Source organism: Eubalaena glacialis, chromosome 2 (assembly GCF_028564815.1).
Source record: "Eubalaena glacialis isolate mEubGla1 chromosome 2, mEubGla1.1.hap2.+ XY, whole genome shotgun sequence".
Lineage (NCBI taxonomy): Eukaryota > Metazoa > Chordata > Mammalia > Artiodactyla > Balaenidae > Eubalaena > Eubalaena glacialis.
The window spans coordinates 192,736,333-192,753,072 of NC_083717.1; the positions used below are offsets into that span (position 1 = coordinate 192,736,333).

Here is a 16,740-nt window from a genome sequence, read left to right on the forward strand (position 1 = left end):
GAGAGTCAGGCTCGAGGGTCAGGCCGTGGCACTGATGCCGAGAGCTCAGCTTCTCTATACACTGGTGCCCAGTCGAATCTCGGAGACAGAGTTTTGGGTGAAGTAGAAAAGGACAGCTTTATTACTCTGCCAGACAAAGGGGGACACAGTGGGCTCCTGCCTTGGAAAGACCATGTGTCCCAACCCAGGAGGATTTGATAAGGAGTTTTATAACAATACCTCCCAAGGGTGGGTTGCTGACAAGATAAGGGGGTGTGCAGGGTCTCGGGTGGCCGGGTCTCCTAGTCTTGATGAGCTTCTCTGGTCCCTTTAATCTCGCCTCCGGTGGTCTCTCGGCTGCTCCTCCCTTGATTAGCAGCTGTTCCATAATCTGCCCTTTGGAACTCAGGGGAGGTCATGGAGGCTGCAGTCTTGCCTACAAGAAACGGGGGACAAAAAGGCCTCCATGCCCGGGAGCCCCACTGGGCCCCGCTCGGTTTCAGCACATCCTGTGGACTCAGGGGCACTTCTCGGGAACCCAGAGCCGCGCGAAACCACTGGGGGTCCAGTCCTGGAGTCCTGGAGCGTGGGGGTTAGGACTTCAACACACGAACTTGGGGGGACGTATGCAGAGCATGGCACCTCTCAAGTACAAATGTGAGCCGCTGGGCATTCAGGGAGCTGAGTGGCTCTGCTCCAGAGGTGGTCCAGACCCAGGTCGCTTCCGCACCTGGGGTGCCCTCTTCCCAGAGGTCTCGGAAGGCTCGCTGCCTCGTGTGTATGCTCCATCGCCCGGGAGGTGAGGAAGGGCAGGAGGAGCGCGCGGCCTGCCAGGGCCGTGATCTGGAAGACACACGGGGCCTCTGCTCACGTCTCGCTAGTCCTGTGGCCACACCTTGCTGCACAGGAGGCTCTGAGACCTCCTTCTCCACTGGTAGCCACACGCCAGGTAACACTTAAATGAAGCAGAGAGTCGATACCAAAGGACGACCAGCCAAACCCCTCCCCCAGAGGGGTTAAAACTGCTTCGGGTCAGTCTGGAGAGTGGTAGTAACAGCTCTGAAAAACCTCAGCAGCTTGAAACAACAAAGGGGCGTGTGTCTCCTGCTCCCAAGTCGTGTCACTCAGAGGTCGGTGGGGGACCCAGCAGGGGCAGCCACAACTCAAGCACTGCCGGTGGCGCCCCCAGAGGGAGAGAGCTCCGCCAGAGGTTAGACCCACCACGAGAGGCACGTCAGTGGCCACAAGGTCCCACCCAACCCCAAGGGCACTGAAGTGCAGGCTTTCCATGGGCCGGGAAGGCAGGAGTCTGGGAGTATTTGGTGAACAGCACGAGTGGTTGATCAACAGAGGTCACATTATCACTGATGACATGAACTGTTGTTCACAGCTGTGCTGTGTTCGGTACCTTGTGATTACTTTCATGGTTTGTCTAAGCTTCTGTGTTTCCTGGAAAGAGAGAGAGAGGGAATTTTTTTTTTAGTTTTCATTAAATGTACTTATCGTGAATTCATCTTGAACTGCTTCCCCAACCCAGTTCTGTTTTTGTGGATTCTACCTGTTAATATTTCTTTACTGTCTATTTTGCAAGATTTCCAGAGGCAGAGCAGATATCTGGTGATCAATCCACTATGCTTAGAAGTCCAATATAGGTTCTCCAATGGCTTCATTGTTCCTTTCAGATAGAAATTGTCCTATAGTTGTGTAATGACTTTGGAACTCAGCAAACTCAACAGCCGAGAGCTCTTCCGTCAATTTGATGCCTCTTCTGTTGTGTGAGGGACCCCTGGGCTAATGCCACTGGACACTTGGCTCATTCACTTGTTTGTCCTTTGCAGTGAAACGGAGCAGGACCCTGTGGGACTCCCGGGCACAAGTCTTTCCACGTCACCCATTTCTTGTTTGTAGGAAATTGGTTTCATTCAGCTTCCATGGCCTTCCCTGAGTTCCAAAGGGCAGGTTCAAACAGTCGCTAATCAGGGAACAGAGGGGATGCAGAGACAAGGGTGGAGCAGTCAGGAAACAATAGTGCAGCCTTGGGGCAGGGTCCTGGTTCCTCCTCAAGGGGTACATGTAACAATACCTTTGAGCTCTTCTGCAGAACTAAAACCCCCAACCAACAGAAGACGTTAACTACTTGATGAAGCACTCTTTATTCCAGAGAGGCCACAGTTCGATGATACCGCCTGATGCCAGGTGATATTTGGACTGAAGGAACGAGGGCCCTGCACACACCCTCATCCTTACCAGCAACCCCACCCCAGGGTGGGACACAGTTTTGAGGGCATTAGCCCACCGTGGCCCCCTTTGTCTGGCAAAGCAATAAAGCTATTCTTTTCTACTTCACCGCAAACTCTGTCTCCGAGATTCAATTCAGTGCTAGTGCAGAGGTGGGGTTTTGGCATCAGCAGCATTGATCGTTTCCATTAGTTCTCCTGGGCAACCTGGGTGTCCGGGGACGAGGCATCACGAACACAGGAAATGTCCTAGAAAGGGCTAGAAATTCTTCAGGGTCTCCTCTGAAGAGCATTTGTTCTTTAAATACCACACCCCACCCCAAACATAAAACTGACCTCGTGCCTCGGAGGGCCCGTCCCACCTGTCTGGCTCAGGACTGCAGCCTGCTGTCTAAGCTGCAGGAAGCAGGGGGCAGGGTGCCACTTTTGCCGAATGCTGACCAGGCGGTTTCCAGACTGCAGGACATCTGACAGGCTGCTTTTCTGAGGGTTAGATTTTAATAAATACTGCAAAGGAAAGAGAAATTCTAAGACATGTTGCCTTTAAATGCTTTGGCTATGCCAACTTACACAGTGAGATATCCTTTCGCTCAAAATACATTCCCATCATATATAAAGTCTTTTATTTTGGGAATATTTTCTTTCTTTGCCTGGGAAGCACTTGTTCTTTGCCTGGGATGCTAGAAGTTCAGTTTCATGAGGCTACATCCTGTATCACACAGCATGAAGTTTCTTAGATTTCTGTTTCTGGGGAGCAATGGCAGGACTGACCCCTGATATCTGGTTGCAAATATTGCCAAACTATAGGATTTATGCCCGGAGAATGACATGGAAGACACTTCACTTGGCCTGTCACAGCCTCAGTACAAAAATAGGGGTAATTTTTTGGGAACCAGTTTTCATTTCCATGATGCTGGTCTTTGCTCAGTGACTCTACGGTACTTTAAAGATTAGTTGTGATTACAAAACTAATACGGTCCCACAGTTTAAACAATACGCAAAAATATTAAACCAGGGATTTTCTACATAAATGTAATCTATGTAAAATACACCTAATTTACAAAAACAAGATCACTTAGTCATTCTGTTGAGGAACTCATTTATTTCGGGCAGAAGTCTTCATAGTGACACATTCACAATAGGTGCAGGTGACGCTGAGTGGTGGACGGCAGGCAGCAGTGATAACCGCAGAGAGCTGGTGAAATGATCAGGTCTGGAAGATCCTAAGGTCAGTGGGTGGCTGCGCCAGAGCACAGGGCGTGATCCCGGGGTGCGACAGGGGCCGTGATCCCGGAGTGCGACAGGGGCCGTGATCCCAGGGTGCGACAGGGGCCGTGATCCCGGGGTGTGGCACGGGGCGTGATCCCGGGGTGCGACAGGGGCCGTGATCCCGGGATGCGGCAGGGGCCGTGATCCCGGGGTGCGGCACGGGGCGTGATCCCGGGGTGCGGCAGGGGCCGTGATCCCGGGGTGCGGCAGGGGCCGTGATCCCGGGGTGCGACAGGGGCCGTGATCCCGGGGTGCGGCACGGGGCCCACCCGAAGGAGCGTCCGCCGTGGGAGCTGCAGAAGCTGAGGTCCAGAGCCCAGAGGTGCGCGGAGCCGCGCTGGGAGGTCACAGCGCTCGGTGGCCGGTTTCAAGCAGCATGCTTTCCAGAAGCAGCCTGCTGTCGGCCTCCAGGTAGGGCTGGTGCAGCCACATGGAGAGGAAGCTCAGCGCCAGGTCACGGTCGGCCGTGTGCGCCAGCTGCTCCACGACGGTGCGCTTCAGGCGGAGCTCCCGGCCGTACATGTCGGAGAGCTTGCGGGAGACCTCGTCTGAAAGGAACGCGAGCCGTCCCTGAACAGTGGCGTTCAAGGGGGTACCCTTGACTAGGGACGACCTGCCACTGTTTTTTTTTTTTTGGCCAGGCTGTGCAGCTTGCGGGACCTTAATTCCCAGACCAGGGATGGAACCCGCACCCTCCGAAGTGAAAGCACTGAGTCTTAACCACTGGACAGCCAGGGACTTCGCAAAGCTCCTCCTTAAAAGCTAGAGTCAGCGACAGCACAAGAGGAAGAAGGGCTCCAGCCGGTGCAGATTAGAATCAGATAACATGGTAAGTAAGTGTCATGAAATCAAAAAGTACCTGTTACCTTTTCCACTCGACTCTTAGGAAATGGCAATCATTATACATAGCAGACTGACCTCAAACTGACAATGTTCAATAAACACGTTACATTAGGTGATTTTCTCCCTTATTTAAGTCTCAAAGCAACATCAAATAGCTTAGTCCTTCTTTTAAACTAATAAAGCAAAAAAACAGCCCTTACCTCACAGCTTATTTAAGTAATGGAGTTTGTTTTCCCAGCAGTCTTCTTCCATGGGGCTGGCTGAAGTGACCCCCCCACCATGTACTTTTTAAATAAAACAAAACAAAAAGCAAAAACCCATCCTTCTTGAAAAACAAAAACGAGATTGCTGCCTCTACAGAGGAGGCAAAGTGCATTCTACCCGTTGGCCTTAAAGGGCTAATAATGGCAACTTGCTTCATGGGTCTCTAATTACATTTAATATTCTTTGCTGATTAGTAGGTAATTAAAGGCAAGAAGAAACGCTCCTCTAAGATGTCCTCATCTCCTTCCTTCCCAATGGATCCTCTTCAATTGAATTTCAAAGCCTGTCAGCTTCTTAGAGGGCCAGATCTAAATGACACCAAATACTCTCATAACCTACCCCTGAAAATCAATGCAGAAAGAACTACTTACAAAAATAGGCTGTGGGCCACGTGTGGAAGAGGGTGGGCCGTTTTCCCTCCTCCCTGTAATGGTAATCTTCTAGTTCACAAATCCCCTTGGTAGTGGAAGACAGCTTTTCCATTTTCATCTGTATTTTAGTCTGAAAAGATATTAATTTAGAATATGAGATTACTATTTGAAATCCTGTCTTAGATTCAATAACTCTAAGATTTCAAAGCTAAGAAATGTAAGTCTGTTGAGATCCTAAGTCCAATGATCCAACACCATTAACTCCATGTGCAGCAAATTTCCAGGGAGAAGGAGACTGACAGTTGCTACGACTTCACTAATTTGGATTACTTCAGTAATAAAGCCCACATCTCCAGTGCTGGAGAAGAGGAAGCTTGCTGGGTCCCGCTTCATTAAGATTTCCGAACATCACTAATTTTTTAGCACCAAAGACCTGGAGGGGTGGCAAGGCAGGCTCTCGCTTTTACGGGAAGAGAAGAGGCATTAAATGAGCTCATTTCTGACTCTTTTTTAAAAACTTAATTAATTAATTAATTTATCTTTGGCTGCGTTGGGTCTTCGTTGCTGTGCGCAGGGGCTACTCTTCATTGCCGTGTGCGGACTTCTCATTGCAGTGGCTTCTCTTGTCGCGGAGCACAGGATCTAGGTGCGCCGGCTCAGTAGTTGTGGCTCGCAGGCTCTAGAGCTCAGGCTCAGTAGTTGTGGCGCACGGGCTTAGTTGCTCCATGGCATGTGGGATCTTCCTGGACCCCAGGGATCAAACCCGTGTCCCCTGCCTTGGCAGGCGGATTCTTAACCACTGCACCAACCAGGGAAGTCCCTCATTTCTGACTCTTATGAACTGCCTTTGAGTTTAATGCCAAAAGCTCGGCCTCTGTGCACCAGTGTCGAGTCAAATCTCGGAGACAGAGTTTTGGGTGAAGTAGAAAAGAATAGCTTTATTGCTTTGCCAGGCAAAGGGGGACACAGCAGGCTCCTGTAAATAAAAAAAAATAAAAATAAAGGAATTCCTTTTTTTTTTTTTAATATTTTTTTTAAATAAATTTATTTATTTATTTTTGGCTGTGTTGGGCCTTCGTTTCTGTGTGAGGGCTTTCTCTAGTTGTGGCGAGCGGGGGCCACTCTTCATCGCTGTGCGCGGGCCTCTCACTGTCGCGGCCTCTCTTGTTGCGGAGCACAGGCTCCAGACGTGCAGGCTCAGTAGTTGTGGCTCACGGGCCTAGTTGCTCCGTGGCATGTGGCATCTTCCCAGACCAGGGCTCGAACCCGTGTCCCCTGCATTGGCAGGCAGATTCTCAACCACTGCGCCACCAGGGAAGCCCCCAGGAATTCCTTTTTAAAAAAAACAAACTTAATTCCTTGCACTTAGTCCTTCAACCACCCTCCAATTACATCTGAAGAGGCATGCACTAAATTTAGCGAACATTAATTTTTAAAGGACTAGACTCCTTTCCCAAATCTTTCCAGGTTCGATATTTCACTTGACCCAACCCCAAGAGGCAGGACTCATCATTTCCGTACCACAGGTGGGAAAATGCTCAAGGTTGCTGAGCTAGGGAAGGACGAGGCCAAGACTTGATACCACGCTTTCCGACCCCAAGTCTCTTGACACCCAATCCTAAGCTCTCTCCTCTGCATCCTGCAGCAGCTCCACCTAATGCTAAGAAAAGCTGATAAAGGTCAGGAGAGCCAAGAAAATCCTGGAGGCTTGACACCGCCGGGCCAGAGGTGCCAGCCCCATTCTGGGGCTCATTCATCAATGACAATACCAAAGTCTCACGCACGTGCAGCCCTAAAGTGACAGCAGCTGGACACGCTCTCAGCTCCACGTCCCCTCCCAAAGCCAACAGCCCACACCTCGAGATGTTCGTCCAGCTTAGGGACAAGGGTGCCTCCACCCTCTACCAATGTCAGATTCAAGACAAAGTCAAGTCTGGGAAACCATTCTCTCTAAAGGATGGAGGAAAATAGGAAAAATAATATCAATATCCTTATAACATCAACATTGGTTTTGAACCTAAGAATGAGAACTAATTCTCAAATCACTTTATTTTACTCTATATTTTGGCCGCGCTGTACGGCTTGCGGGATCTTAGTTCCCCGACCAGGGATCGAACCCAGACCCCCAGCAGTGAAAGTGCAGAGTCTTAACCACTGGACCGCCAGGAAAGTCCCTCAACCCACTTTAAAATAGAATAAATTCACTGGAGCAGAACTTTGGGGCCTGACAACTAGCACCCATGGTCAGCCCAGGCTTTGTCTGAAGACCTTGGGAACTCAGGTCACTATGGGCACGCAGTCACCTAAAACCTTGCAGCCACTTTCAGCTGCCCTGCCAGGCCACGCCCCCTCACCCTGGACCCGTGCTGTGGTTAGAGGGACCAGGGACAGGACGTGTCACCTGTTACTGCTCAGTCCCTCAAGCTGCTGGCTGGATGTTCTGGACCTTGACTCTACCTCCTAACATCCTCCCAGGCCGTCCCTCCTCTGTGCGGGTCAGTGGGACTGAGGAAGGGGTCCCGTGGTACCAGACAGCCACTTAAGAATGGGGAGAACCAAGGATGGACAAGTAAAACCCGTCAGTCATTCCTGACATGCCTGAAATGGAAGGCAAAATGCCTCTTCCCCCTCGTCCCGCGCAGACGCTCTTCCCTAATGAGGTGTGCATATGTATAGAGTTATAAATGAGGACTTGTGAACTAAAGAAAGCCAAATGGCATTTAGAAACAAAATCCTTCCCAGGGCTTTCACATTTTATAAAAGTCACATTAGTATACGTCAGAAGTGTTTCTCATTTTAACCCAGTTTGGGGATTCTGTGAAACGTTTTATGCCAGAAAGGAAGATGGAAGGTCAGGGATGAAGAGGTTCTGGTGGGAGTGTTGCCACATCTAACGAACGACAAACGACCAAGCCCAGCATCGTGTGTTTAACTTTGTTGGCTGTTTAAAGTATTTCAGTATACACAGGGAACTATATTCAATATCCCGTAATAAACCATAATGGAAAAGGATATGAGAAAGAATATGTATTTATATGTCTAACTGAATCACTTTGCTGTACACCAGAAACTAACACAACATTGGAAATCAACTATACTTCAATGAAACAACAACAACAAAAACTGACAATTAAAAGCTAAGTGTGGGACTTCCCTGGTGGCGCAGTGGTTAAGAATCCGCCTGCCAATGCAGGCGACATGGGTTCGAGCCCTGGTCCAGAAAGATCCCACATGCCACGGAGCAACTAAGCCCATCTGCCACAACTACTGAGCCTGCGCTCCAGAACCCGCGAGCCACAACTACTGAGCCCGCATGCCACAACTACTGAAGCCTGCGCGCCTAGAGCCCATGCTCTGCAACAAGAGAAGCCACGGCAATGAGAGGCCCGCGCACCACAAGGAAGAGTAGCCCCCGCTCACCGCAACTAGAGAAAGCCCGCGCGCAGCAACGAAGACCCAAAGCAGCCAAAAATAAATAAATATATAAATAGATTAATTAATTAATTAAAAAAAAAGCTAAGTGTGACCAGGAAATAAATAAATAAAATATTTCAATATAGGAACTTAGCCATTCAGTTTCTTCTCTTTCAAGCAATATGTGTGCCCATGCTTGGTCCAAACAAAACCACTTGCCATAATCAAATGGGTTAATTTGGGGAAAAAAACATACACATGGTCAGTTTTCAATTGGGTCGTTCTGGAAATTTCGATTGATTACTCTGCCTGTGTTAATTCTCTACTGGTCCAGAAGTCTAGGTCTAGAACTCAACTACTGGAGACACAGCTGTGAACCTGGAGATAAAACAAAGAAAACACCAAGCCCACACACCTTATCCTCCAGGCTTCCTGTGAGTGGGGCTTAAAACAAAGTGACTGATGACCCGGGCCTGTCTTGTTCCTGCTTGAGCACCAGGTGGAGAGCCTGGGCAGGGGGGCAAGTGTTTCTTATCACAGCACAACCCGAAGGCAGCATCACAAAACAGACAGGACAACTACAAAAACCTAATCATTTATTTAGAGGAGACAAATAGCCCCATACACGGCAAAATATCCTGAAGACAGTATTGCATTTCAATCAATGAAAAGGCTAAATCACCAAAATGTTCTCAATGCACTATTTATTTTTCTCATTTTAATGTTTCAGAAACCATTACATCTTACAATGGATGTGATGTTTAAAAGGGCAGTGCTTCTTTCCTGAAAAACTCTTAAACCTATAGTCTGCCTCATAATACGTGGAACCCTAACTTTGAATAAGTGGTATCTTGAAGAAATACAATTATATTTGACATATTCTGTTTAAAAAGGCAAGGAAGCATGTAAAACATTAGAAACATTTCCATCAAGAAAGGTTAAACTATACAGACTTTCTATGTTTGTGGGAAGCTTTAGTTAGTTAGTTCAAAGGTGTGCAACACCTTATCCCTGTGTCTGGCCGAGATGAGGTGCTTCGTGCACACATGGCGGCCAGCATGGTGGGTACTGACACCCAGACTTTAGTTCAACAACATATAAGAGCATCTCTTACGTGCGAGATCAAGGCTCACAGGCCCATTCCAGCTCAAAGCCTATTTCTGTGCGTCCCTTGAGCTAAGTAAGAATGGGTTTTACATTTTTAAGTGGTTGAAAAAAAAATAAATCAAATGCAGAATATTTTGTGACACATGAAAATTATCTGAAATGCAAAGTTCAGCATCCATAAATAGAGTTTTATGGGAACACAGCCACACCCACTCGCCTCCGTACTGTCGCTGAGTAGAGGTGAGAGCGCCTGCAGGGTCCCCAAAGTCTGACACATTTCCTGTGGAGCCTGGGAGTGGGTGAAATTGCCCTGGCAACACACAGGACCAAAAGAACCAAGGTCTAGGACAGCATCTTGGGAAACAAGATTTATGGGACACGTAGAGCGAGAGAGACCAACAGAGGAGGTTGAGGAAGGAAAAACGAAAGCCTGGTGAAGGAAAGCACGACCCACCACGTGGAACGCTGTGAGGCGCTTGTGCAAACGCAACACCCAGGGATCCCTGCACCTTACCAAAGCATCCAGGGTGGTCTGCAGCCCCTCGCACAGCATCTCGAGCTCCCTGCTGTATTCTGGGTGCTCCTTTTCTGCGTTTTCATCAGAAGCCAGGCTGCTGCTCTCTAATCCTATCGTGTCTTTGCTCCTGGACAAGATGGAAAAGAGTGGGAACAAAATACACTCCACAGGCTCGCCTCATTTCGTTGTGATGAACCCTCGAAAACTCAATATCCATGTACTTATGTCATCATCGACTTTTTCCATTGGCGTCGTTTCACGTCATCACGTTTACATGTTATTTATATATACAACGAATATGTCCATCCGCTACTCAATTCTGCCCTAGAACAAGTCAATTCAATCCAGCCCTGTGGCATCCTCAGGGGATAAGACACGGATCATTTCCTCAGAGTCCAACAGCTAGGAATGCATTTTGTAAACGGAAGGCTGTGACCCACAGCACCTGAAATTAATCTAGTGGGGCCACAATCAACAATTAAGGAACAAAATTAGGGACTTCCCTGGTGGTCCAGTGGTTAAAACTCTGCGCTTCCACTGCAGGGGACATGGGTTGGATCCCTGGTCGGGGAACTAAGATCCCACATGCCGTGCGGCACGGCCAAAAAAAAAGAAATTTAAGGAAAAAAATTAAACATTAGAATAGAAAATATCAGAGAGCATCTTATGCAGTAAGGTAAGAACTGTTTCATGGAACTTGCTGAGCAGGAAAAGGCAGCAGAGGGCCGACGTGTGTGATGTGTTTGAAAGAACTGGAAAGAGCCAGGGGCCCAGGCCAGAAAGTTAAGACTCTAGACCCTGGCCAGTAGACAAAGATATAAAAATATATAATTACAACTTTGAGAAATTAAAACTACACATATATAGATCCATACTCATGTTTCTCTTCAGATCATATAAATTTTTCGCATTTTACTAAAGATGCTCGTGGGTAGGAACAAGCTTGAGTCTTGCTTAAATTTTTTGAGGCCTTGCATAAGCAAAGCTGATTAAAAAAAACAAAAACATAAATATAGGAAAGTGCAAGAACAGTAAAGCAAATCTTCCAGTTAGAATTGGCAACTGCCAACAAGTTTTTTTCATAACTCCTTTGTCTTTTTAGAAGAACTTGCTAAGGGAAAACATGCCCCTGTGTGTCTCCTCTGCTCTGAATACCCCTCTCTACTTCTGACACCTGGTCATCAAAGGGAGGGGGGCGGTTCTCCACACCAAGCAATTCTCAGGTTCTCCGGACACCAGCTGGGTGTCTTACAATGTAACTCAATCCTGATACTGTCTACCAGAGACAGCATCAGATCCCACAGGTTAAGGGCTCTGTCCCACAAGACTGTCCCCGTCTCAACTTCAGACACCAATCACAAGTTCAGGTTGCTACCTGTGCTTAGGACCGACCAGCTGTCAATTGGAAGTTCCCACGACCCCCTCTTTGGGTTCAATTAATTTGCTAGACCAGCTCATAGGACTCAGGAAAACAGTTTACTTTCTAGATTACTGGTTTATTACAAAGGATATTAAAGGATACAAATATCCTTTATTCATATCCTTTATTCGTATCCTTTATTCATATACCTGTAGACAAGAGGTACTCAAGGCAAGGTCTGGAAGGTCGAGCAAAGGAGCTTCTGTCCCTGAGGAGTCTGGGGTACATTTCCCTTCAGGCACATGGAAGCATTCTGGTTCCCCAACCCGGAAGCTCTCCAAACCCCCGTCCTTTTGGGTTTTTACGGAGGCTTCATTATGAAGGCATGATTGATTAAATGATTGGCCATCGGTGATTAATTCAACTTCCAGCCCTTCTCACCTCCCTAGAGGTGAGGTAAGGGAGTGGGGCTGATAATGCCAACTCTAATCACGTGGTTACTGCCTCCCTCCTTAGGGTTTTCCAGAAGCCCCTTCATTAACACGAACTCAGGTGTGTAGAAAGGGGCTTGTTATGATGACAGGAGACTCCTTTCCCCTTTATCACTCTGGAGCTATTCCAGGAACTGGAGAACAAAAGAACAAATCTTAGCGTAACTAAAGATTCTCCCATTGCTCATATCCCTAAGGAAATTATAAGGGTTTTAAGAGCCGTGTGTCAGGAACAGGGACAAAGACCAAACATATATATTTTTTTACTATAAATCACAATACCACAGAAATAAAATGCAGCATTATGAAGTGATACTTCTTCCTAGAAGATACCAGTGTCATGAATTGAGTCTGTATCCTTCCAATCCATTTTTATAATTTTATATACAGATATAACCATGAACAATTTGTAGTATAATTTTGCATTTAAAATGTACACACACAGTTCATACTTGCATGCATCATTTTATCACTTGCTTTTTCACTTTATATAATTTATCCATGTTCCTAGAGACTACCCTTCCCATTCTAAAAGACTGCCATGAAATTTCTGCCCAATCATTAAGGGTGAAGCACACAGAGCACACTTTGTAGGTACTTACAATAAACTCATTTTCAGGTTGGCAATATTATTTGCAGTAGCAAAACCTCCATCATTGAGGGTTTCCCATTTCAGGATTAAATTATGCCAATCGGCTGCATTGTCCTTAATTTTCCTTGCACTGACAGATAAGACAGGTTTTCTGGGCGTTGCACTTCCAAGAGTCTTTGCTGATAGGGAGCAAAAGAAACATAATATTATGAAATTCATGATCACGGTTGGGGGGAAAACCCAAACTGTTCTAATTTGCAACAGTAAAACTATCGGAAACACTACATCCACTGGACAAATCACATTGTGGAAATGAAGACGTGTGGATGAATGTGAAAGTCCCTGGAACAAGACAAAACACAATTGTTTTTACATTTTTAGGTCTCGCCAGATATATGAATCCTCTCGAAGCTTAATGGCTCCACAAAGTTTTACCCCAAGCACTTTGACCACTTTCAAAGGTTGGGAAGGAGGTGGAGCTGTGACTTTCTGCTACGAGGCTCCGATGCCCCTGCCTTACCGTGCCCATTCTCCAGTCTCTGGAACTTTGATACCTGACGTTTGCTCGGAGCTTTGTGGGTCAGCAGAGCTCATCACTCCAACACATTGACAAGGCTGAACCCCAGAGATGCAGTAATGATCTCCACGCTAGGAATGCAGGAGGAGGTCCAAAGGCCTTCAGGACCTGGCTCCTTCTCTGCTTCAACACTCACCTCAACCCCGACCTTGAAGCCCCTCGATCTCTAGCTAAAATCAACTACTGGCAGCTCTTGAAAAGTCCTTTGCATGTGCAGTTCTCTCTGCTAGAAAGCTCTTTCCTTCCTCGGGCTAACACTGCCCATACCCCAGGACTCACCCAGATCCCAGCTCCTGTGGGAAGCAACACCCAGACCACTCAAGCTGTTTGGGCCCTCCCAGCCCTCCTGTGCCCTCTCTTCTTCTCTACTTAGAATCCTTCAAAGGCGTCTCATGGCCCACAGGATAAGGTCCAAATTCTGAGAGAGGCCCCTTAAGCAATCCAGGACACACAATGGCGGTATAGTTTGGAGTCTAGACTCTGAAGACCAGAATGACTGGGTTTGAATCCCAGCTCTGTCACTGCCAGTTGTACAATCTTGGGTAAGTTATTTAACCTCTCAGAGACTCAAAGTGCCTATCTGTAAAATGGGGATAAAATATATCTACTACAAAGAGTTGATGTGAAGATCAGATAATATATATAAAGCTGGGAATTCCTTGGCAGTCCAGTGGTTAGGACTCCACGCTTCCACTGCAGGGGGCGTGGGTTCGATCCTTGGTCGGGGAACTAAGATCCCACATGCCACGCAGCGCGGCCAAAAAAACCCCCCCAAAAACATATACATATATGTAAAGCTGTGAGGGTGTGAGGGCCTGGCACATGGCAAGTATCCAACATAGGATGTATTACCACAAGGGCCTCTCCAACGTGTTTTTCCCACTACCACCAAGCAATAAACTCAATTCTGACACTATCTATCTGGAGATGGCATCAGATTCCACAAGTTAATGGCTCAGTCCTGTAAGACTCCTCCCCCGCCTCCACTTTAGACACCTGTCTCAAGTCCAGGTTGTCACCTGTGCTTCTGACCTACCGGCTATAGGTTGGAGGTTCCAAAGACCCCCCTCCCTAGGATTTGATTAATTTGCTAGAGTGGCTCACAGAAAACTCAGGAAAACATTTTACTTACTAGATTACTAGGAAGAGCCAGATGGAAGAGATGCATAGGGTAACGTACGTGGGCACGACTCCCACCTAGGAGATGTTCTCCCATCCTAGGAGCTCCACTTTTAAATATCATATTGATTTTTCATTCACTCTTTACTTATACAACTAACCAATATTCGCCAAGTGCCTACATTATGCCAGCTGTGGGGGCTGAAGTGACTGAATTAGATAGACCAGGACCATTTTCATGGAACTTACTTTCCAAAGATGAGGTGGATAACAGACAATTAGATGATCATCAGTTTAGATCATAAGTGCCACAAAATAAAACAGGGTCTTGTGTTAGCGTGAACCCCTGAGACGTTGTCATTTAGGCTGAAACCTGAATGATGAGAAGTCAACAGCAGGGGCCCTAAGGTGAGAATGAGCTTGGTGAGTGTGAGAAAAGAACAAGACCAGTGTGGCTAGAATGAAATGGAGAGAGAGGAGACAGTCAGACAGCTAGAAACTTATAGGCCAAGATAAGAAGTTTGGGTTTATTCCAAGTCAATGGAAAGCAAGCAGTAAGCTTTGAGTTGGGAAGTGACATGATCTGATGTAGGTTTTTAGAAAGTCACTTCCACAAAGAAGTCCTCCTGGATCCGCAGGTTGGGTAAGGACTCACTGCACTATATACCTGGAACACCCTGTACTTCATTCAGCTTCATTCATGCCACTCACCAGTGTAGTGTATTTGCTTGTTTAATGTCTAGTACATTCCTTGATAGACTGTTAAGTTCCACCAGAGTAGGGACTAAGACTGTCTTGGTCCCTCTCATATCTCAGCACGTAGTAGGTGCTGACTAGAATGTGTTAAATGGGGAAAAAGCTCTTACCACCTGTACTATAATCTTCTAAGGGTTTCCCTCCTCCAGTAGGGGCTCCTTGCGGGCGAGGACCACATGTGATTCATCGTGTCTGACCCATACCCAGCACATATTTAGGAACCAAAAACAATGTTCTGACTTCAAGAAACTCACAGTCTAGCTGGGAAAGAGATCAGTTATCAATCACAGGGCAGGGCAGTAGCATAGTGGCTACGTTACTTATCCCCTCCGAGCCTCGACTCCCCACCTGTTGACGTTACTTCATGGGATCGCTGTGCGCCTCAAACGAGCTGATCCACTGAAAGTACTTAGAACACGACTTGGCGCACAGTGAGCACTCGCTGAATGATAGCTTTTATTACAAGCAGAAAGCTCTGTGGCCGGGAATTCTGAGGGGAGTTCAGGGAAAGTGCTCCGCTGGTGCTAATTTATAACGACAATTACAATTTGAGTGTCAGGATCTGCTGACACTCCTTTGCATCATCTCGTTCTACACATGAAAAAATCGAGGCTCGGCAAAACTGACTCCCGGGCCGACCGCAGAGCCTGATCGGGGCCAGCGGGCTGGGCTGGGGCAAGGGACGGACCGCCATTCAACCCAGGAGGCCTCCGGCCTCAGGCCAGCCTGAAGATCAAACTATAACAATGGTACCCTCCCTGCCTGGGGGAACTTGCCCTTCTCACGCACCTTCCATGCTGGCCGCAGAGATCCCGGGAAAGAGACCCGGAGCCCCGCCCACGCACACCGGAAGTCCGTCTACGTCACTTCCGATCCCACCCGCCGCCTCCTGAGGCTCTGCCGCTCTAGCCGCCGGCGGAGCCAGCTGCTGCTCGTCGGTGCCGGCCCCGTTGCCCAGGGAACGGGCTCCCGGCAGCCCCCGCGGCTCGGAGTTCATCCCCGCCTCCTCCGGCCCGGCGGGGCCGAAGAGTCCGGAGGGGCTGCAGCGGGAGGTGAGTCCCGCGACGCCGCCCGCCCCGCCGCCCGGCCCCGCGCCCGGCCCCGCGCCCCTCCCTCGGCCTTCCCGCCACCGCTCACGCAGCCCCCGGGCCACCCTCCCTCGCCTCAGGGTCTCACTGCCCGTTTCGCCCCCTTTCCCGGACTCCGTCTCGCCCGCGCCGGACGGCCGAGGCCGAATGCCCTGGCACACGAAGCGCCGGGCTGCCTGCCCGGCAGAAGCCGGCAGTCCGGCGAGGGAGTAGTCGTCGCCCACCCCTCCTGGGCGCCGCGGGTCTGCCGACGTCTCCCGCGGGCCCTCCGCCCCACGCGACCCGGCTCGCTCGCCCCTCCCCTTCCGCGCCTTCCCTCCCCTGTGCCGCACCCTCGCATCCCCTTTGCGCCGCCGGCCCGAGGCGCCGAGCTCCGTGGTCTTATGATTGACGCTGCGTCCTATCCCCCGACCCTCTCGGTCCCCGTCCCTTCATCCGCCCACCAGCGCCTGGCACCACGCCTTGGCATGTACCCAGTAGGTGGTCAGTAAGTGTTCGTTAAATGGATAAATGAACGACTCGTCTCCCAGTCCTGCCTTAAGGCCTCAGAGGCAGAATAGTGAGTGCAGGTTGAAGAGTGGGGTACCCTGGAGTCAGACCCGGCTAACAGCGCTGCCCCTTCCTAGCTGTGTGCTCAGGGCAAGTGATGTCTCGCTAAACTTCAGGTTCATCATCAGTAACGTAGGGATGGTAATAGTTTCTAGCTCTGGCTTGGTGGAAGGATTAAATGGGTCAGTGCGTGTGAATTGCTCAGCA

General features: G+C 48.8%; 2 protein-coding genes and 1 non-coding gene across 5 annotated transcripts in view; 2 read left to right on the plus strand and 1 right to left on the minus strand.

Annotated features, from left to right (window-relative positions):
* Window positions 1-3,167: 3,167 nt before the first annotated feature.
* On the minus strand, window positions 3,168-15,925 carry CINP (cyclin dependent kinase 2 interacting protein). Its single transcript, XM_061181293.1, has 5 exons — window positions 15,686-15,925; window positions 12,455-12,623; window positions 9,999-10,128; window positions 4,964-5,093; window positions 3,168-4,033 (listed from the first exon to the last, which is right to left on the minus strand). The coding sequence occupies exons 1-5, from the start codon at window positions 15,891-15,893 to the stop codon at window positions 3,831-3,833; spliced, it is 840 nt and encodes a 279-aa protein (XP_061037276.1). The 5' UTR covers window positions 15,894-15,925; the 3' UTR covers window positions 3,168-3,830.
* On the plus strand, window positions 10,873-10,988 carry LOC133086243 (U5 spliceosomal RNA). Its single transcript, XR_009700004.1, has one exon. It is a non-coding gene; the product is annotated as a U5 spliceosomal RNA (small nuclear RNA).
* The window catches only part of TECPR2 (tectonin beta-propeller repeat containing 2), a 97,699-nt gene continuing 96,775 nt past the window's right edge, over window positions 15,817-16,740 (plus strand). For 2 of the 3 annotated variants that reach the window (XM_061181289.1, XM_061181292.1), the window contains exon 1: window positions 15,817-15,948. The gene's annotated coding sequence lies outside the window, so the exon portion shown is untranslated. The remainder of the gene's footprint in view (window positions 15,949-16,740) is intronic. The other variant, XM_061181291.1, reaches the window with a different exon arrangement.

Bases quoted from the DNA above. Each gene is read 5' to 3' on its own strand.
- CINP (XM_061181293.1), bottom strand. From the start codon at position 15,893: ATGAACTCCGAGCCGCGGGGGCTGCCGGGAGCCCGTTCCCTGGGCAAC. The intron at 10,129-12,454 runs GTAAGTACCTAC...CATCTTGTCCAG, and splicing joins AACCTGAAAATGAGTTTATT to GAGCAAAGACACGATAGGAT. The intron at 4,034-4,963 runs GTAAGTAGTTCT...CGTTCCTTTCAG, and splicing joins GTGGCCCACAGCCTATTTTT to ACGAGGTCTCCCGCAAGCTC.